At 43.8% G+C, this 22,098-nt stretch overlaps 1 protein-coding gene across 2 annotated transcripts in view; it reads left to right on the forward strand.

The window, feature by feature from the left end:
• The first annotated feature begins 1,631 nt into the window (after positions 1-1,631).
• FRMD3 (FERM domain containing 3) overlaps positions 1,632-22,098 on the forward strand; it is a 297,512-nt gene continuing 277,045 nt past the window's right edge. The window contains exon 1 of one of the 2 annotated variants that reach the window (XM_041744980.1): positions 1,632-2,217. In XM_041744980.1, coding sequence (XP_041600914.1) covers positions 2,071-2,217 — 147 coding nt within the window. In that variant the 5' untranslated portion in view covers positions 1,632-2,070. The remainder of the gene's footprint in view (positions 2,218-22,098) is intronic. The other variant, XM_041744981.1, reaches the window with a different exon arrangement.

A 22,098-nucleotide genomic window follows, 5' to 3' on the forward strand; every position in this document is an offset into this window, starting at 1 on the left:
GGGCTCATCATTGCCACTTCATACATGCATATGGGGCTTCACAGACTATAATCTATCTCCTACTGGCCTTGCCTCATCACGGTATCTCAGCCACCTGTGAGATGTGGAGAATAGACACTGATGTGCTCACCTTTGAAGCTGAGAAAAGAAATGTGAAAAGGCTTTCCCAAGGTCTCAAGGGTTGACCAGGAGCTAGAACAAGAATCAAATCCTCATCTTCCCAGACACTTCATGCTGACCTTCTTGGTAGGCCCTGCTCTAATATTCACCAGCGCAGGGCAAGAGTACACACAGAGGGCCACATGCTATTATCATATTTAAAAGCAATAATCAAGCTATTGACTGTTAAATAAAACATCTTCCTATCTTGGCAAATTGTCATCATTTGGAGTTTCCAGAAGCAGATACTGAGGCTGAGTTTGGCTGAAGGGTATTTACTAGTGAGCAACAGGGGGAAGAAGCAAAGAGTAGGCAGAGGGAGAAGTTCAACTGCAATGTGGGTGCCGCCAAGCCACAGCCAATCCCAGGGGGTGTCCTAGAGCACACCCAGCCCATCAGATGTACCAAGGTTAGGTGAGATGGCTGGGCTTCACTCCCACATTCTCACCTTTGGATGAGGGGGATCTGTCAGTTGCAGCACGAGGTGACAGCTGGGCAAAGTTCTTCCTCTAACAAATATTCCTTAATACTGACTTGAACATGCTGAACAGCTCAGAAAGGGCAGGAGGATGAGTAGCCCTTCTCTTCCTGCTCCCAGACGCGCCTGACCCCACATCCAACATCCGCAGCAGACCTGCCTCCACAGACGGCCCTTGGTCACCCCTTGGGCCTATGGGTATACCTGAAAGGAGTTTGATCCACCCTGGGGAAGACACAGGGGCAGCAGGTCCTCTATCCCTACTACCCTGGCAGTGGGCAGGGAATTCCAGGGTCCCCAGTACCCAGGGATTGGTCTAAAACAGGAACGGCCACATCTCTATTCCTGGGCAACGGAGCTGGGAGGGGAGAAGGAGGAAGGTCCCTAAAGGGGGCGGTGCAGGATAGAGACCCTCTTACCGAGGTCTAGGGTACTGCTTCCACAGATCATATTGAGATGTTGGGAGTTATAAATAAGAAGTTGCTCAAAGAAAGCTCTGATTAAAAAAAAAAATTTTTTTTTTAAAGTAAACTCTACCCCCAAGGTGGGGCTCGAACTCACGACTTCAAGATCAAGTGTTAGTTTGCTCTACTCACTGAGACAGCCAGGCACCCTTGATTTTTTTTTTTTTTTAAGGAGATGAACTCCCAGTTAATATTAAATAAAGGCTTCTAAAAATACCCACGAGTACTAGAGATTGTTACTATTAGCCACGTTCCTAGGGTAGCCATACCAGGGCCTCCTGCCACTTTCGGGGGGGAGGGGGCTAGTCCTTGGTCCAACCATCCCCTCCCGCCGCGGAATCGTCGCTGCGGGTGCAGCCCCGGCTCGCCCTCCGCCCCCGGCGCAGCCAGGTCCCCGGGCCGAGCGGAGCAGGGCGCTGTGGGGCGCCTGGGGAGCCGGGGCAGGGACGAGCGTGACCAGGAGGAGCCCGGGCGATTGCGGCCGGGGAGGGAGGAGGCGGCCGGGCCCAGCCTGACGCAGCGGCGGCGGCGGCGAAGCAGGCCACGTCCAGGCCCCCGGCCCCGGCCCCCGCGCCAGCCGTCCCTCCCTCCCTCCCTCCGCCTCCGCCTCCGCCTCCCGCGGCTCCCCGCGCGTGGGAGTGAGCGCGTCGCGCGGCCGCCCCGGGTCACCGGCCGGGCACCCTCTGCACGCTAGCCCGGGCGGAGGAGGCGCAGGAGCGCGCGCGGCGGGCGGAGGCGGAGGCGGGGAAAGGAGCGGGCGAGGCGGAGGCGAGCGAGCGAGGGAGGGAGGGACCCGCCCGCCGCGCCCCGGCCGCCCGGCATGTGTGGCCACAGGCGCCCGTCGCCGTCGCTGTCCCGGGGCTGAGCCGCACCCGGGAGTCCGGGACGGTGCGTGCGCGAGTGTCGGTCCGCGCGGGCGAGCGCCACGCCGGCCCCGAGCCTCCCGCTCGCTCCCCCGGGCCGCGGTGCATGTTCGCCTCCTGCCACTGTGTGCCGAGAGGCAGGAGGACCATGAAAATGATCCACTTTCGGAGCTCCAGCATCAAATCGCTCAGCCAGGAGATGAAATGCACCATCCGGCTGCTGGACGACTCGGAGATCTCCTGCCACATCCAGGTGCGGGCTGCTCGGGGCGAGGGCGCGGGGCCCTCTGCGGGTGGGCGTGCGCGGGCCGGGGAGAGAGCCCGAGCGGGGGCCTGCTAGCGAGCCAGGTTTGTCTCTCCCCGCCCTGCGAGGCTGGGAGCCCTCGCCAGCGCAGGGCGCCTTAGCCGCGCCGGGCCCCTTCCCGGGCGTGCCAGCTGCGCGCACGCCTCGCTGCGCCTAGGCTGGGGGCGCGGGGCAGCTGCCTCCTGGGAGAAGCCAACCCCCCGATCCCCTCCCCCGCCGGGAAATGGGAGCTCGGAGAGCCGAGAGGGACACCTGCCTGTCGCCCATTCTTCCTTCCTCCCTTCCTCCACGTGGAGAAGGCATGCACAGCTCGGCTTCACTCGGCTCTCCTGGCGCCCGGGCTCCGAAGGTGCCCTCAGCCCGGGGGCCCGCTCTCACTCCCTGCCGCCCCCCACCGATGGCCTTTACTCCGCGTGGGGCGGCGGGGAAGTTTCTCGGGAGTGAGAGAGGCTGGGCAGACCTGGGCTTCGGGCTTCAGCCTTCAGGGATGGGGCGCGCGCTGCGCGGAACTGGAGCTACCCCACAAGGAATCATGAAATCGGTGTGTTTCAGAGAAAGGAAAAGGGCTGTGAGGCCGGCAGGGAGGGGGCCTCGCAGGACCTGGCTCCCGGGAACAAGCGCCCCTTGGCATGTGGGTGGACATTGCTCTTGCCCAAGTTGGACAAAGCAAGAGTTCTTTGGCCGAAGGTAGCTTTCCTGGCAGCCTCCTCCTCGGGTTCTAAGTGCTTTTGAGCTTGCAGGAGATGTAGTGTGAGCTGCAAGGGTGTGTGTGTGTGTGTGTGTGTGTGTGTGTGCGCGCGCGCGTGCACTTTCGGTGCGCTCTCTCCTTTGACCCACTAGGCGAGCGCAATCTGGAAAGGTTGTGTCAGGGCTCAGCACGATTAGCTTCTGACTTTTAAATCTATTTGCTTATTTATCTCTGGGATTTCCTCTTCTTGCCTACCTGAGTCTTGAGGCTTCAGGACTGAGCTGTTTTGTTTTGTTTTGTTTTTGTTTTTAAAATACAGAGCCCACTCTGCAGTTCCGTTGAGAGATGAATGGAGGCAGCGTTTCTCAGCGGCAGGAACAGGTCTCTGGGCTGTGCTAACCCCAGATGAATGAATGAATGAATGAATGAATGAATGAATGAATGAATGAAAGGTCTTTCCCATTTGTTTGCCATGGGAGTTTGTGACACAGACAGTGGCAACTAATTTGTAAGCAGACAGTTGGACAAGTTTCAAAGGAATGTGGTGCCCCATTATCTCCCAGGAGAGTAGGCTCCCAGTGAATTTTCTGGAGGATCTTGAATTTCATTCTGAGCTAAGCAGCGCTGCTAAACTTAATAATAAAAGGATTAGCAGGTTAGGCAGTTTTTCTCCTGCCACAGGGTTGCACAGAAACGTTCCGCATGTACTGTCTTGTGATCCAGAGATAATTGTGCACTTTGCCTTAGGTTCTAAAGTGGATGTACCGTACAGATCATTTCACCCATATTGAATATGTAATAAATGGAGGAACCAGCAGCAGAGAGTGAGGGATTTTGACTTCTCCTCTGCTCAGTCCCTCCTCTGTGTGTCCTGTCCTGTCCCATTTGGAGTTGATACCACTAGGTTTTATCCCCTTTGGGACTTAGTCTTTCTTAGAATAGATAAGCAGTCCCCAAAGGGCATGTATTTGTTGTCTGGTGTCCTGGGAAACAATAAATTATAGCTGGTCTAATAATAGTTTGGAAAGTTACAGTTTGTATGGCCCAGCTGGTGCCAAAGAGGTTAAAATGCTATATTCCAAAATGTTGATTTTTGGAATTTTTTAAAAAAATCAAACACTTCATTTTGTGGCATATCTTTTTTCTACTCCTTCTGGCCCCAAATGGTGATTATTTCACCATTTAGATGAATGAAAATATCCTATATTGATAATTTTGGACCTTATCTTCCTAGACTTTTTCAAACCCAGGAATTTGAAATTGCACTATTGGGTACAGGGTCATAAAAACTATCCAATTGTTTAAAGTTAGAACAAAATGGTATTTTGAAAAAAAAAACCTTTTGGAGTCACCAGTCCATGCCCCGGGGAATCCATCTGTTCTTCCTTCCTTGCTTGCCTTTTTCCTCCGTTCCAGGAAATCACAAAGGTAAACGAGTATGTGGATTGTCATACAGTGTTACACACATCCTCCCTCCATAACCTGCATGAAATGAGTTATGGATTTTTTTTTTTTTGCAAAACAACAGCTTTTAATTATTCTGTTCCAAATTATATATATAATTGACAGACTTTCAAAGAAACCACCTAGTGGCCCAGTTGCAGCTGCCTGGTATCCACTTCCAGAGGGGATGCTGAAAGTCACTTGCCCTGTCTCTTTCCAGAGTTTAGGATGTTGTCACATGATGTCATTAGGGTGTGAGTGTTTAGGTCTGAGGAAGAGAAATTCCAGATGAACAGGGAGCCAAAAGAGAGGGTAGGGCACCAGAAGGCCACCTGGGGGAATGGAAGGAGTGACTGAATACTCCTATTGGGTTTTTCCAGCTGAGCCAGCCCTTGTAGTCTGGACAGTGTAGAAGGACATGAGGTAACTCTAAGTTCTTTTATTCAGTCTTGTTGCGTCAAGTAAAGTGGAGTCCGAGCCATCTTCCCCATTCTATCCACCTTTTTCAGATGTTGGCATGGTTATTCACAGCTCCTTCTAATGAACCTGTCATTTTTCAATATTGACTTTTATTGAGTAAAATTTAAACTTTTCACATTATACATTCTTTAGCAAAGGCTGGTAAACATGGTTGGTATTATTGGAGTTGACTGGGAGTTCTGATTTGTGTTTGAACAGAAATCCTAGCATAGTGCTTAATACATAATAGGCATTCAATTCATATTTATAAATGTAGATTGAATAATGTCCTTTGTAGACAGTTAAATCTGTAGAGTAGGAACATTTCGTGGTGGTGGTAGTTTTTTATTAGGGATTCCCCAATACCTAGGGTAGTACCTGGCGCGTAATCATGTTCAACAAACACCTGTTGATTGAATGAGCGCCCAGTACTTAATCTAGCTCATTACCTATCAGTATGAGAGTAGCATGACAACACTGGATTGGGGATCAGGAGATGCATGGTTTAATTATGTTACCATGCAGTTTGTGACATTGAGCGAGTCACTTGACATTTGGAGTCAATGTTTTCTTTCCTCTTTTGTAAAATAAAGGAGTTGGGTTAGATGGATAGTTCCAATTTAATAAATCTAATTTAATTACTACCCAGACCAGTTGCATTTGAGTGAAACAATGTTGTTAACGAGGTGATTGGATACACATTATTTCAGGATTTTCATGTCTCCATTTTATTGATGTTGTATTATGGAGTGTCACCTCAATTCTATAGATGGGAAAATAAGGGTGAGAGAGATTAAGTGATTTGGGTCACCTGGCAAGTAAATAGATTAGAACCCAGGTTGTTGGACTGAAAATCCAGAGTTCTTTCTTCTCTGTGGCTACCTCTTGAGGCTTAAGAGGTTTTACCAGCAAGTAAGAGAGTAGCCAAATTAAAGTGGTTTAAGTAATAAGTATATTGTCTTACTTAATGAGGAGTCCAGAGGTAGGGTAGCCTCAGGGTTGCTCAGGGGTTCTGCATGGACACAGGTGCTTTCCATCTTCCCACACTGTCATCCTCAGCACATCAGCTATATTGCATAGAGCGGTGATTCTTAAAGGTGGCTGCAGTAGTTGTGGATGTGAATCAGGCACTACCATTTCCGATGTATAAGAAGTGGTGCCTCCTCATGCATTTCTTTTTGTCACAGAGGAAGACCTTTTCTAGAGGCCGCCATCAGTCTTCCTATCAGATCTTATTGGGCAGGATTGGATCATATACCCATGCCCTACCTGCAAAAGAGTCTAGGAATGTGTGCATCTGGTATCTTGGCTCTTCACTCTCTATAGTAGGAGGTGGGGTTTGGCATTATGGAATCAATAGAGAAGTGTGTGTGTGCGTGTGCATGTGTGTCTGTCTGTGGTGGAAGGCAGAGACATCTGTTGGCTAAGCAAGCAGTGGTGTCTTTCAGAATCAGTCAAATTGAGTTATAATTATTATTACAATAAAATTGTCAGGAAAGTTTAATAAGACGTTATCTAAGCCCTGGCTTATTATAGGCAATCTTTGTGTGATCAAATTCCAGAACAAGAAAAATTGTTGGATCATCCTTTGTTGTTTGTGTTGTTAAATATCACTTTGGTCCTTACTGAACTGGTGGGTTCTGGGTAGTTCTGAGTCATCTGATATAGAGCAGGCACAGCTGGTAGAGCTCTACTCTTGTTGAAGTGGCCAAGACGAAGAGGTTGAGAGCTCATGTTCTGGAGCACTACTCACTTGGGTTGGAACCCCGGCTAGGCCACTGACTAGCCAGGTGTCTTTGGGCAAGTCACTTTACCAGTTTTGGTCTCAGTTTGCTTGCTCATCTGTAAAGTGGGGATTATAATAGGCCAGACCTCATGGCCCTGTTGCGATGCTTGGTAGCTGGCCCACAGTAAGAGCTGAAACAATATTGACTGTTATCTTTCTATTATGTGGAGGTATGTTTGAGATAATTTAGCAGGGAAGCTTTGGCTTAGAAGCTAACATCTTGAAGTCTAAATTCCATCATTCTATGATGGTGCGAGACCTTGAGCAAGTCACTGGGCCCCCCATTGTTCATCTGTAAAATAGACACAATAGTTCCTCAGTTGCCAACCTCCACTGTGTTGTTGAGATGATGTATGTGAAAGCATGTCATAAATGTCAAAATGTCACCCAAAGGTAGAGCACCATTCTTTTAAAAAAAATTGTTTATTTATGAGAGACACAGAGAGAGAGAGAGAGAGAGAGAGAGAGGCAGAGACACAGGCAGGGGGAGAAGCAAGCTCCATGCAGGGAGCCCGACATGGGATTCGATCCCTGGTCTCCAGGATCAGGCCCTGGGCTGAAGGTGGTGCTAAACTGCTGAGCCACCCTGGCTGCCTCTAGAGCACCATTCTAATTAATTTAGCTGGCGGGGCGGGGGTGGGGGAGCAAGTAGTTTACTGATCTTTGAGTTTCTTATCTATTGGAACAGGAACTGAATGATCACATGCAAACATTTTAAATATCAGGCCCCATGGTGATCCTGGTGGTGAATTCCAAGTGAGGTCCAGCTGACAGCCACACCTCTTCTGATAATAAGGACAATCCAACACTTTTCTCTATCAAACTCATCTAGAATGCCATTCAGAGTCCACTGAAAATCGGGCACAAAAGGAATAGCAGGGAGAAACACTTTGTTAAATACCATGGCCCAGCTCTGACGTTTTTAGGCCTAGATTATATGGGCCAGGTCTTTGTATTAAGTATATTGTGGAAAAAAAAACTAATGTTATTTCAATGGTCTGCTAAGATCTTATCTCTTGATGTCCTCAGAGCAAAGGCGAAGTGTATTGACTGCAGAGAGAATGTAATCCTGTTGGCTCCACATTATTTGGACAGTCTATCAGCTGGGTGCTTGTAACTACATCTAACAAATTCTAATTCAGACTGGTTTGAACATTAAGAACATTTACTGGCTCGTATATCCTGAAGTCTCGAGTGTAGGGCTTCATTCAATGACTATTCTGCCTTCTGTAAGGCTTTATCCTCAGACAGACTGGCAGTGAAATGGTTATGGTAGTTTTGATCCTCACATTTTCATGGGGCCTGCTTCAGAGGCAGAGAGAAACTACTTCCAATTTAGAATTTGCAGCAGATGTCCTGCAGCATTCTGATCAGACCCAAATTACATGCCCACCCCTGAACCCAGTGACTGTGATCAGTCGGAGAGAATGTACCTTCCCTCAAAGTGAGCAGAACCTGGCCGTGGGACCTCAGCATGGCATCAACTTCCCTCCTGGTGGTGGTCGGCATGGGACAGGGGTCAATACCTAAAAAATCAAGGCTCTCTTGAGAAGGAAGGTTGGGGGTGTGTAGAAATGGCTGATAGGAGGATAACCTGTAATACCCTAGAATATCTGGATATACCCTAGAATAGTTTTGTCTGGGTCAGTGGTTCTCAAATTGTGTTTTGGGGACCCCTGGGGATCCCTGAGATCCTTTCAGGGGGTCTTCAAGGTTCACACTATTTTCAAAGTAATATTAAAATATTGTTTGCCTTTCTTGGGTAACAGTTTTATTGAGATATAATTCATATATCACAAAATCTACCTACCTAAAGTGTACGATGTTGATATTTTCACAGAACTGTGCAACTATCACCACCATCAGTTTTGGAATGTTGTTACCATCCCCCAAAGAAACCCAGTGCTTTAGCAGCCATTGCCTCATTTCCCCCTAAACTTTCCAGCCCTGGGTAACCAGTACTACTTATGTTTCTATAGATTTGTCTGGTGTGGGCATTTGATAAAAATGGAGTTGTACAATATGTGGGCTTTCATGTCTGGCTTCTTAGCAAGTTTTCAAAGTTCATCTGTGTTGGAGCATGGATCAGTACTTCTTTCCTTTTTATTGCTGAATAATATTAATAATATTCTATCGTGTGGCTAGATCACTTTTTATCAATTCATCAGTTGGTGAAAATTTGAGTTATTTCCACTTTTTGGCTGTTATGAATAATGTTGCAGCGAACATTCCTTTAAAAATTTCTGGGTGGACACATATTTCTTTTGTGTGTGTATCTGGGAGTGAAATTACTGGATCTGTGTTTAACTTTTGGAAGACCACCAAACTGTTTTCCAAAGTGGCTATGCCATTTTGCATCCCCATCGGCAGTGTGTAAGAATTTTGATTTCTGTACATCTTTGCCAACACTTGTTATTATTTATCTGTTTGAAATAACCATCTTAGTGGGTGTGAAGTGATATCTTATTATGAGTTTGATTTGTATTTCCTTGATGGATAATGATGTTGAGCATCTTTTCTTGTGCCAGTGGGCCACGTGTGTATCTTTTTTGGAGAACTGTCTATTTGGATTCTTAGCCCATTTTTAAATTGGATTGTCTTTTTATTATTGAGTCATAAGAGTTCTTTTTATATTTTGGATACTTGTACAATACATGGCTTGTAAATATTTTTCCTCTTCTGTGAGCTGTTTACTTTCTTGATAGTGTCAGAAGTTTTAAAATTTTGATGAAATTCACTTTTTTTTTTTCCTTCTGTTGGTTGTGTTTCTGATGTCATAGCTAGGAAACTATTGCATAATTCAAGGTCATGAAGACTTATGCCTATGTTTTAACACTTTTATAGTTTTACATTTAGGTTTTTGATTCATTATTGTATTAATATGCAATTCATGTACCACAAAATTTACTATTTTAAGGTATATATTTCAGTGGATTTTAGTATATTCAAAAGGTTGTCAATCATGACTGCTCTCTATTTCCAGAAGACTTCATCTTCTCCCGAATAAACCTGTACCATTAACAGCCCAAGAGTATTTTGGTTCTAATTCCATTGTATGGAGGAGGAATACAGTTCCATTGTATTTTGGTTCTAATTCCATTGTTTGGTTCTAATTCCATTGAATGGAATACATTCCATTGTATGGTTCTAATTCCATTGTATGTTTGGTTCTAATTCCATTGTATGGAGAACCAAAGAGTATTTTGGTTCTAATTCCATTGTATGGAGAACCAAAGAGTATTTTGGTTCTAATTCCATTGTATGGAGAGTATTTTGGTTCTAATTCCATTGTATCCAACAATTCTCTGACACCACCTACACCTACAATTCAACTCCATTTTGACACCGTCTACCTGGAGGTAGCATCAGATCCCACAGGCTCAGTCCCACAAGACCACCCCCACTTTAGAGGCCAGTCATGAGGCCAGGCTTCTGACTGACTGGCTGTAGATCAGAGGTCCCCAAGACCTCCTCCTTGAATTTGATTAATTTGCTAGAGTGGCTCTCAGAACTCAGAGAAACATTCTACTTACTAGATCACAATTATTATAAAAGGATGTAACTTGGGAACAGCCAGTTGGAAGAGATGCATAGGGCAAGGTCAGGGGAAAGAAAGGGTATACTCTCTCCAGGAGTATTGATCTCTAGGCACCTCTGTGTGTTCACTAATCCAGAAACTTTCTAAATCCTGTCCTTTTGGGTTTTTATGGAGGCTTTATTACACCGGCACAATTGATTAAATCATTGGCCATTGATGGTTGAACTTAATTTCCAGCCCCTCTCCCCTCCCTGGAGGTCTGGGCCTCGGGACCTCTACTCACGTGGTGGGTTCCCCTGGCAACCAGCCTTCATCCACAGGGGATTTCCAAAAGTCACCTCATTAACATAACAAAAGACACATTTCTTGCTCACGTCACTTAGGAAATTACAAGGGTTTTAGGAGCTTTGGTGGGGAAATGAGGACAAAGACAAAATATATATTTCTGATTATAATTCACAGTAGCACACAGCTACTTCTTATCTTTGATCCAATTTGAGTTAACTTTTGTATAGGGTGTAAAGCAGGGGCTCCAAATTTATTCTTTTCCACGTGAATATTCAGCTGTCCCAGCACCATTATTTGCAAAAACAATTTTCTTTCCTGCTGAATTGTCTTGTCATCCTTTTTGAGATGTTGTTTGCTTTTCCACTATTGTTCCTTCACAAGTGTGCAGTGGAGTTTTCCAGAGGCCAGATGATATGTGATATAGACATGCAGTAAATGTAGAAGCAGATGCGAGAATCTACCTGTCTTCTTTTGAGTCAGGCATTAATGTAAAACAAGGCTACTTTTTCATTAAATCAGTTATTAGTTTGTAAATACAAGTTCTTTTTCTTTTTTTTTCTTTTTTAATTTTTTTAAATTTATTTATGCATTATAGTCACAGAGAGAGAGAGAGAGAGAGGCAGAGACACAGGCAGAGGAAGAAGCAGGCTCCATGCACCAGGACAGCCCGATGTGGGATTTGATCCAGGGTCTCCAGGATCGCACCCTGGGCCAGAGGCAGGCGCTAAACCGCTGCGCCACCCAGGGATCCCAAATACAAGTTATTTTTCATAAAATATCCATTTTTTTGTTAACATGCAGTGGTTCATTATCTTTACATGAATCGCAAAATTGATATTCAAAAAAATTCACGGGAAACTGATATTTCTGACACAAATAAAAATTCTATTGCTCCTCCAGAGTGTAAGGGAAATTTGAGGCCAAGAACCTTATTGCAGGTTTTGGCGACTCTCAATTTACTGGATGTCTTGAAATATTTAAAAAAAAAAAATACCCCAACCAAATAAAACAGAACTCCCAGTGCATCTTGGGAGATCTGAGAGATGCCTGACAACTTACAGGTATTTGAAATGATATCAACTAAATCCATTGTGTACATCCAAGGAAAATTTGTATATGTGTATTTGGAATTCTTAGTAGTAACCATATACTTCTCTGTGTGTGTGTGTGCGCATGTGTGTGCAAGTGTGTGCATATGAGCATGCCAATGCTGAGAGAAGGACAAGATCTGGCTCCACTGTGGTGAGCATTTCCCAGCTGTACTTGCTCTCCAGCTGAATCTTTCACCTCCAACAATTCGATTAAGCCAAGTCTTGAGACCCCTCCTTTGATTGTTGAAATTGTAAAATAACAATGCATTAAGAGTTTAAAATGTAAAGTACTTGAATGCATCCTTCAGTGGTTACTTCCTTTTCTGAGTAGGCATTTTGGGGAAACTTAAAAGATTGCAGGAATGGAAATACCAGAATGTGTCCTGCAGAAAGTCTAATACGAGATTCATGGGCAGGAGTGATAGGCATTTGGTACATAGTCCGGCTTCCTCTTAGTTTCCACTTTAGGTGATGAAGGATTCAAGTTGCTTCTATGAAGTAGCAGAGAGCTAGACATGGAGTCTAGAGATGGGGAAAAGTGGGATTATGATGAGGAATCCTTAGGACAGGTTTTGCAACTGAGAGCTGAACTTAATTCAGACTCAGAGGAGTTGGTGTTCAGCTCTTGGGAGGGATGTGTAAATGCTTCTTGGTCTCTGATATTGTTGTGGATCTTTTGTGCTCTTGTTAAAATGCAAATTCTGATCTAGGAGTTCTGGAGGAGGGCCCTAGAATTCAGCATTCTAACAGGCTTCCAGAAGCTGCTGTTGGTCTATGCCTCACACTTGGAATAGTAAGGTGTTAGGGGAATTTATCTGTTTCATAATAAAGTTTTTGATTTTCTTGAGTGTGGGGACTTTTTGGCCTCTCCCTTGATAAACATTCACCCAGCATGCTTCCCTCAGTAGATGGTAAATGAATGTTTAAGTGAATGAATGAATAAAAGAATCCATCCAGGTGCATGTATCATGATAGACTGAAATACTGATTATACACTGATACTGGGGCTGGCATGATTCCTTTTGATTCCCAGCTGCAGCCAAATCATGAGATTGTTTTTCAAGCAGGATTTCCTCTGATGGCCAACCTGAAGTGCTGAACGTCTGATAGCACATGGGGGCCCAGGGTTAATAAGAGAGTTCTTGTCCCTCTGGACCACATTTCCCACTCTTGATTTCCTATATTCTGGACTCTTAGTGGCATTGCAGGGGAATTCTGGTACCTTCTTGGCACAAACAGATCATTGTGTATAAGCTGGCAGTGCCTATAAGCTCCCAAAGGCATACGGGACCCAGCTGTCCTTACTTGCGGAAGTGACCCCAGGGGACAGTGACCCTAGATGACAATGAAAAATACATTTGAGGTGTAACATAAGCTCTGGTAACAAACCTAAGCTGTTTGTTTTGGTGGTTTGCCTGAAGATTCAGGAGGGAAATGAGAGGATAACTTTAGGGGGAAAAATTTTATTTTGAGAGGAAAGAACAATTGTATAGATCAAGCAATTATGTTTTCCAAAAGTGAATTAATGAAGTTTTTTTTTTGAAATAGCATCAATCTTATTTAATAAGTACACAGCTGGGAACTAGGTAAGGAAAAAATAATGAGCATCAAGAAGCTCCCAGTCATTTGGGGGAAGAGAGACAAGATAGTGGTACAGGGACCAAATGACAGCTGTAGGGATAGGTATATGGAAGTGGCAGACCAGGAGGAGGTAGGTATCTATATTAGACTGGGGCATCAAAAAGTATTTCTGGTATAGACGAACTTGATTAATAATTAAGGGACAAGTGGAAATCAATTCTTTGAAGAAGGAGAAAAAGGCATTTCAAGTAAGGAGAGCCTCTGCTTGATATAAAACCCTGAACATGAAACAGCATGATCAGATACAGAAATGAAGGAAGGGAGGATTTGGGATTCAGTCCCAAGAGGTTGGTTTCCATAACAAATGTAGTGGCCATGCCCCCCCAGGAAAGACAGACCTGGCCACAGAATTTTTGGGACTCAGGGCAAAGTGGAAATATGGAACCTTTTGTTCAAAAATAAAAAATTTCAAGAATGCAGTAGCGGACATTTAAACCAAGTGTGGAGCCCTTCTAAGCATGGGCCATTCATCCATGAAGCTGGCCCTGAAAGGACTAAATCAAGGAGAAGCAGGTTGGGGGAGGAGATGACGAGATTCATTTTGGGCTTTTAACTTTGAGGAGTCTGGAGAGTATCTTAGCAAAGAATTCCCAGTAGATACCTGGAAATAAGCAAAGAAAGTCAGCATAGAGGTCTGGCATGGAGACACAGATAAGGGGATACTTAGTGTTCATGCAAATGGTAGTAGAAGCCATGTCGGTGTGTGAATGAAACCATCAGGATAGGTCCTTTTTGTCTATCTTTCTGCTTAGGGCATCCTTGTAGATCAAGCCAATGGATTCTGAGCTCTGAAATTCTTCCCAAGAGTACTTGATCATTTTTCTTTTGTTAGGCAACTTTGACCAGAATAGGAGTATCTCCATTTTCTTCTGCAACTAGGACAGCCAAAACAGAGTTACCAGTTGAAAAGCATTTTTCTGCTCTTCATCCTCATTTCCTTGCTTGGACTATCAAATGAAAAAAGTCCTCTCTCAGCTGGAAGGTTCTGAATTACAAAGCATAGGATTTGCACTCTAGGAAGTCACCCTTTGAGACAATGTCATGAACATTAAGTAGATAATACATTTTAAAATCTTATCAACTTGGTACAAAATTGAAGTAAATGTGTTATATGAGGAGCAGTTTTTTAAGTTATGCTGTAATAATTTAGCTTTTATTTAATATTAATTTATATCTTGGATATCCCCTCCAGCAAATTTTGTTTTCTAATTAGTTCCCAGGGGATTATTGTCAATTTTAGTTAAAGTAAATTCAAGTTCTGTAAAAATCACTCCAAAAATTAATCTAATCTGAGTAATGCAATGACCTGGATGTTAGGTGTAACATTTTTGTCTGAATGTATATCTATGTATCATGCTGAAGTTTGAAGTATGATTATTCTGTAACAAGGAAAAGCAATTAGCATGTGAAGAGATTAGGGTTTGGTTTATTATGTCTCCCCTCAGAGATGTAATTTGTTGCTTTGAGCCATGAGGGCTTGCTGGTAAAACATTGGCCTGGAAAGGATTGCCTTGACACACAAACTGAAGATTCAAACACAGTATCATTTACTAATGGATTGGCAATAAAAATAAGTAGTCTTAAACTATCAGCAACTAATTAGACTTATTAATAAAGAGAGGACAAAAACCTAATTAAAAAAAGATTTTATTTATTTATTCATGAGAGACACACAGAGAGAAACAGACACATAGGTAGAGGGAGAAGCAGGCTCCCTATTGGGAGCCTGATGTGGGGATTCAATCCCAGGACCCCAGGATCACAGCCTGAGCCAAAGGCAGATGCTCAACCACTGAGCCAACCCAGATGTCCCCAAAAACCTAATTAATAGGCTGACTGATGAGTCTTCCTTGATGTCAGTAGTTCATGTTATTTTTTGGGCTGGTCTACATACCTATGGATGCTCATTGTTCTGAACATAATGCTAGTCCTTGTGATCTGTGTCTGTATGTAGGTGTTGCCTGCAATGTTATGGTGGTGTTGAGTATTTATTATTCTTTGTTTAGTAGCATCCTTTCTCTTCCTTCGTATGCTGCTTGATATTCTTGAGTAGTATGTTAATAATGTGCATTAGCTAGTAGATTAAATTGAGATCCAAAGAGGTGATATGATTTGCCTAAGGTCACAGACTTAGCAAAATTAGGATGAGGTCTGGTGTCTTGAGTTTTAAGTTTGCTCCTACTATATTAAATGCTATCATTTTGTCTTTGAATCTTCTTTAGTAGTCGAAATGATATGATTCTTTTTCACTGACAACTTTTTTCTTTTTTTAAAAAAATGTATTTATTTATTTGAAAGAAAGAGCATGTGAACAAGGGGAAGGGCAGAGGGAAAAGAAGAGAATCTCAAGCAGACTCTGCTTGGGTGCAGAGCCCGTTGTGGGACTTGATCTCCCGCCCCTGGGATCATGACCTGAGCCCAAATTAAAAGTCCAGTGCTCAACCAACTGAACCAGCTGGGTGCCCCTAACTGGCAACTTTTCTAATAGCAAAAGGGAGAAACCATACACTGACCACATTTCTGGATGAAAAAAGCATGTTGATTTTTTAAAATTGTCATCCAAGGACACAGTTTTAGTTCTTCTCTGCTTTCTTTTAGTCAGTGTGTGGGTCAGTGGATGTCCCCATGAAAATTGTGGTCAAGTTATCATGTATTTATGAGTATTTTGCTGTATAACATACTAGATCATTGAAAGATATCTTTTCTTTACACATTTGGCTTGGTATAGACATTACTTGTAGTTTGAAATTCAAATTAACTTCTAAGAAATTGAAAGGAAAAAGAAAGAGGAAGGATGATGTCAATATTCTATATGTTGGCAAATTGAACACCAATAAAAAATAAATTTATTAAAAAATAAATAAAAGCCTTCCTAAGGAAAAAAAAAAGAATTTTCTTTCTATCCTCCATGGTAATTTACCTTGTAGTTTTTTTTTTTTAATCTTTATTTTTATTTTTTTTATGATAGTCGCACAGAGAGAGAGAGAGAGAGGCAGAGACACAGACAGAGGGAGAAGCAGGCTCCATACACTGGGAGCCTGACGTGGGATTCGATCCCGGGTTTCCAGGATCGCGCCCTGGGCCAAAGGCAGGCGCTAAACCGCTGCGCCACCCAGGGATCCCCTACCTTGTAGTTTTGAGATTGGCTTTGAGAGTTGAAATCTTAGCAATCCCAGACCATGGTATTTAGAGGATTTCTGGAAATATATGAAAACAAAGTGTTTGATAGTTAGGCACTAGTCACATCCTTTTCAGGCTCTCTTTGTTTTGAAAGCTGAGGCAGTATAAAATCTCTGGAGTCGGGGTGGAAAAAACACTTTGTACCACCTGGAGCCTTGTCAAGGATGACTTCACCTTTTGTGCTCCCAAACCTCAAGGGAGATGTGCTTCTGCTGAGGGGCAACATGGCACGGGGGTGGGTGGTGGCAGGGGCACCTTGGATGGCACCTTTTGTCTCCAGTTTTGGAGACATTATTTCTCCACCAGGTGTAGGTGGCAGTTTCTTGGTTCAGTGCTGATTAAAAGGGAAAAAAAAGGAGAAAAAGTTGTACAGTAATTCAAGGGCAGCCATGAGGTCTGAGAGTTTGCAGTGCCAGCAGCAGTGTGGTAATTTGAGAATAGCAAATTAGAAGAACAAAGCAGATTTTAATCATATGCCACAGAGAGGAAGGTGGTTTAGGTTTATCTCCAAATTGTGCCTCCATTAGAGAAGGGGAGGCTTTTAATGCTATTATCCAATATTTATTGTTAAAGATTTCTTTCTTCTTTCCCCCCAGTCTTTCTTTAGTATACTCACTCGGTGGGGAATGCCAGCCTTTGTATTGAGTGGTTGTTAAATATAAAGCTCTTTTTTTTTTTTGGTGTTACTGGAAATGGAGAGAGACACGGAAAGAAAGAAACAGGGAGAGACAAAGAGAAGGGAGAGACAGAGAGACAGAGAGAGAGGTTACAGGAGAGATATTGATTTTGAAATCCCTGGTCTTTATCCTTTAGAAGATTTGGTCTGAAGGTAAAATTGAATATTGAGAAAGCATCTCTTCCCATCTTTCCATCCGTCCATCCATCCATCCATCCATCTATCCATCCATCCATCTGCCCTACCCACACATTCATCCATCCACCCACCTATCCATCCAACGAACATTTATTGAGCACCTCTGCTTAAACACTGGCCTGAGTATTAGAGATACAGAGATAAATAAAAAGTATGGTCCTTCGCAGTCTAATGGAGAAGATGCACATATACATAAACAGACTCAAGTCAGTACTGCTATGATAGAAGAACACCCATCAGGACATTGTTGGAGCACATAGATGAGCCAATAGGAGAGCTGAAGTGCAGCTTGGGGAAGGATGTGTCCTTCTTTTAAACTCTGGTTGCTCTCCTCCAAAGTCAGTACTCCTCAAAAGGATGTTCTTTGAAAGGGATCACTGATATTTTCTTACTCACATTTACTTGTAGATAAGAACATCTTAAATAACTTTGCTCTTCTTGCAGATATCTCAGCAAAAATTGTACCTTGCTCTAAAATATGATTTCGGGGCAGCCCAGGTGGCTCAGTGGTTTAGTGCTGCCTTTCAGCCCAGGGCCTAGTCCTGGAGGCCCGGGATCGAGTCCCACATCAGGCTTCCTGCATGTAGCTTGCTTCTCCCTCTGCCTGTGTCTTTGCCTCTCTCTCTGTGTCTCTCATGAATAAATAAATAAAATCTTAAAAAAAAATAAGATATGATTTCAAGAGAAGTCACAAACTCCCTTCACTACTTCCTACCAACTTTTCACCTGCCAAGTGTGTCCTATAGAGAAATTCTGGAGTAGCCACTGGGGCTCCTAATCTAGCCTAAGAAGGACAGCAAAGGTTTTCTGGAGATGATATCTCAAATGGGTCTTAAAGAAAAGGTAAGCATTGTCTAGCCAATAAATTGGGGGAATGTGTTCAGAAGGGGTAAAGGGAGGAAAGAAGGTAGAGGGTTGAGAATAGGTAAAGGCATGGTGTTTATGGGAAGCTAAAAGAAATGCATTATGATTTTATATATCCACAGAGAGGTCTATACTATGCAGTAGAAAGTTGGCAATTACCTATTCAGACTGTGTAGACACGAGAGTGGAGAGTTGGTGTCTAGAAAACAATATGGCTACTGTTTACTAGGGGATAATTGAGATTACCCCATTGAGGTGTGGTTTGCTTGGGCCAAAATGACCTGGAGAATTGTTTTGCAGCTCAGCTACACTTCCAGAGCCAGGGGCAAGACACATAGGGTGTTTTATCTCAGGCTTTGAATGCCTCAGTGCTTCTTGAAAAGCACCACCATTTTTTCCCCCTAAAGATTTTATTTATTTATGAGAGAGAGAGAGAGAGAGAGAGAGAGTGAACGAGCGCACTTGCAAGGTAGCACAAGCAGGGGGAGAGGCAGAGGGAGAGGGAGAAGCAGAATTCCCACTGCGCAGGGAGCCCTATGTGGGACTTGATCCCAGAACCCAGGGATCCTGACCTGAGCTGAAGGCAGATGGTCATCTGACTGAGCTACCCAGGCGCCCCTGAAAAGCACCACCCTGAAGAACACTAAAGTTTCCCAGTTCTTAGTGAAGGTTTTAGACTTTTATGTGTCATTGGGGTGGCCATGGTCCCATGGCCTTCAGTGAGCCCAGTGATAAAGCAAGTCTTTCTTAACTGGAAATCAGGAAACTGACAGACCTTTCCAAGGCAACTCAGCCCATTAACTTATGGTGGTTCTGAGTCCAGCCAGGGAGGGCCTGATGGGAGTCATTGTGGGGGCTCCGGGAAGTAAGTGCTGAACACAAATGAGATGCGCTTGATGCACTTTGGACACGCACTGTCCCATAGAGCTTTGGTGATGTTGAAACTCTTACATCTGTGCCATCCACCTTGGTAGTCACTAGCCTATGGTGGCTGTTGAGCTTGTAAAATGTGACATATGTGCCTGAGGAACTGACCTCCAATGTTATTTCCTTTTAATTCATTAAAAGTCCAAATATAAATAGCTCCACGTGCTCATGGTTATCATACTGGACAGCATGGCGTTAGCATCTTAGTGGCAGTTAATTAAGGAAGGAGAGAGGAATTGAGAGTCAAGCAGGGGAGCAGCTCAGGAAAAAGCCTTTTAGCTTGTCTCTATGTACTTTTGTACCATTTGAACTTCTGGTCGGCTTATGTTTTTTTACTTCTGTAATTTTGAAAGCATAAGACATTTTGAGGAAGATCTACGTGCCTTTATTCTCCCAGAGCACTTAGAACATTGGAAAGGATTTTCGATTTTTAGTCCAATGCCTATATCTTTCTCAGGAGCCCCTGCGGCCCAGAGAAGAGAAGGCTCTCTCCTGGTGAGTCACCGAGAGGGCCGGGGCCCAGGGATCCAGACATCCATTCTCATCATTCTCCTGACTTCGTGATAAAGCATGGTTCATGTGAGCTTGGTCAGTGTTGATGTTTTGCCTCTGTACCTAGAAATAAGTGACATACAATGACTTAAGTTTAAATTCTACTGTTCATTGCTGGTATATAGGGAAGAGGTCGACTTTTGTATGCTAACCTTGCATTATTTTCTTAAGGATTTTATTTATTCATGAAAGAGAGAGGAAGAGACATAGGCAGTGGAAGAAGCAGGCTCCCTGTGGGGAACCTGATGTGGGACTTGATCCCAGGACCCCAGGATCACGACCTGAGCTCAAGGCAGACACTCAACCACTGAGCCGCCCAGGTGCCCCTTAACCTTGCTTTTTTGTTGGTGCTTTCAGATTTTCTATGTAGACAATCATGTCATCTGTGAACAAAGACAGTTTTATTACCTCCGTCCTTCTTCTTTTGTTGCCTTTTTGCATTAGCAAGGACTTCCAGTACAATTTGAAACGAGGTCCCAAGAGGGGACATCCTTGCCTTGTCCCTGATCTTAGTGGGAAGGCTTTGAGAGTCTCACCATTGAGTATGATGGTAGCTGTAGGGTTTTTGGTAGAGTTGGTTTTTTTTTTTTTTTTTTTTTTATCAAGTTGGGAAAATTCCCCTCTATTCCCAGTTTACTGGGTGATTTTATCATGAATGGTATTGGATATTGTCAAATGCTTTTGCTGAACTGATGGATAGGATCATGTGATTTTTCTTTTTAGTTTGTTGTGACAGAATACATTAATTGATTTTCTAAAGTCAAACCTGCCTTGTGTGCCTGGGATGAATCCCAGTTGGTTATGGTATGTACTTCTTTTTATACTTGTTGGATCATCCAGTGATTCAGACAAAATTAAGTCCTGAAACTTGTAATTATTGATAAATAAACAGCACCTCTCAAATCAGCAGTTTTCCCTCCATCATTTATTTTGGAGATAATATATTTTATCTTTAATAATTATTATAGAATACATAGAAAAAGTTCAAATCATGTAAAAGATTACACAATGAAATATAAACCCTCCTACACCTCACCTCAGATGTACTCCTTAGAGGTCACAATTTCTACTGATTTTTTCGGTGCATCTTTCCAGAATTTTCTGTTTCCTTTCAGAAAACAATATTTATTAGAGAGTAGTGACAACCCATTGGGGTTTAGTTTGGGTGGGCCACGTGACCTGGAGAATTGTTTTACAGGGCTAGCTTGGCTACACTTCTAGAACTAGAGGTAAGACATTTTTTTTTCTTCTGAAAAAAGAAGAATTTTCTGCTCTGAATGCTTCCAGAAATGTTGGAGCCACTTAATGTTTCTCTAAGCTCCTTTATTCCCTTTGGTGGGTTTGTGTGTATGCACTATACGGTAGATAGTCACATTCGGGGTTGGAGTGTCCTCACCTCTTCTTCCATCTTGTTATTTAGTTCCCTCCTTTGCAGTGTGACTGGAATAAATGCTCTTCCCCCTTCTCTACTCACCTCCCTCTCCTGCAGACTTAGGATGTCTTCAAAGATAGACCTTTCCTCCCAAGCGCTCTGTTTAAAATTCTACGCCCTTAGTGATGTGTGAAGAACAGTCAGAGATGTTGAAAGACATCTGACGTGTGACATTCCTCCCAGAGAAATAGTTACTTACTTAGATCCCAGAGGACCCTGGAGAAGAAAGGAGGCCTGGCCTCTGGGAGGAGGAGAGCCAGAGAAGGAAGAGATTTACTCAGGTAGCCTGGGAGTGTGACTTGCTGTGGGCATATAGGTTGCATATGTGACCTGGATAGACTTTGTGCTCATTTTTGCTGGAGGGCTTAGAAAGATTTCCCAATGGATCAGTTGATCAGCCAGTAAACGTTTAATAAAGCCACAAAATTTTAATGCCCCATTGCACACATGAGCTGAGCCTTCTCTCTAAAGTGACACTCCAAATCACGTTGCTCCTGGTCAATTCATAAACGCTGTGGTGGTTGGGTGTGCTCTCTGGCTTCCCTACCATACTGGCAGCTTTGTGAGGGCAGGGCTGCTGCTGTATCCCCGTGTCTAGAACATGTCCAGTGCCTAGGACATTGTAGGTGCTTAGTACAAATGTTGATTAGCTAAAAGAAAAAATAAGTGAATACACTTTACCAAATCATAATGACGGTGATCACTACCATTTGCTGAGCGCTTACTGTGTGCTGACCCCCTTGGCACGCACCTTTTATCTTATTTAATCCCTATTTAAAGGTTAGGAAGATGAGCCACAGAGAACCATCCTGTCCCAAATCAACAGCCCGAGTAGTGGGCTGAGATTTGAACCTTGTCCAAGACCACCAAATTCAGTAAATTAAGGTGTAATCCCTAGAGATGTCAACCTTGGGCAAAAACTTCAAGAAGGGGGACCTGCCCAAAGGAGGAGGTTTGTGCCTTCCAGATGAGTGTCAGGTGGTTGGTAGCAGACCCGGCTCCGGCTCTTCAGGAATTTGGAGGGAGACACCCACACAGCCTGCCAACATGGTTCTGGGGAGCTGGTT

Source organism: Vulpes lagopus, chromosome 2 (assembly GCF_018345385.1).
Source record: "Vulpes lagopus strain Blue_001 chromosome 2, ASM1834538v1, whole genome shotgun sequence".
NCBI classification, from domain to species: Eukaryota; Metazoa; Chordata; class Mammalia; order Carnivora; family Canidae; genus Vulpes; species Vulpes lagopus.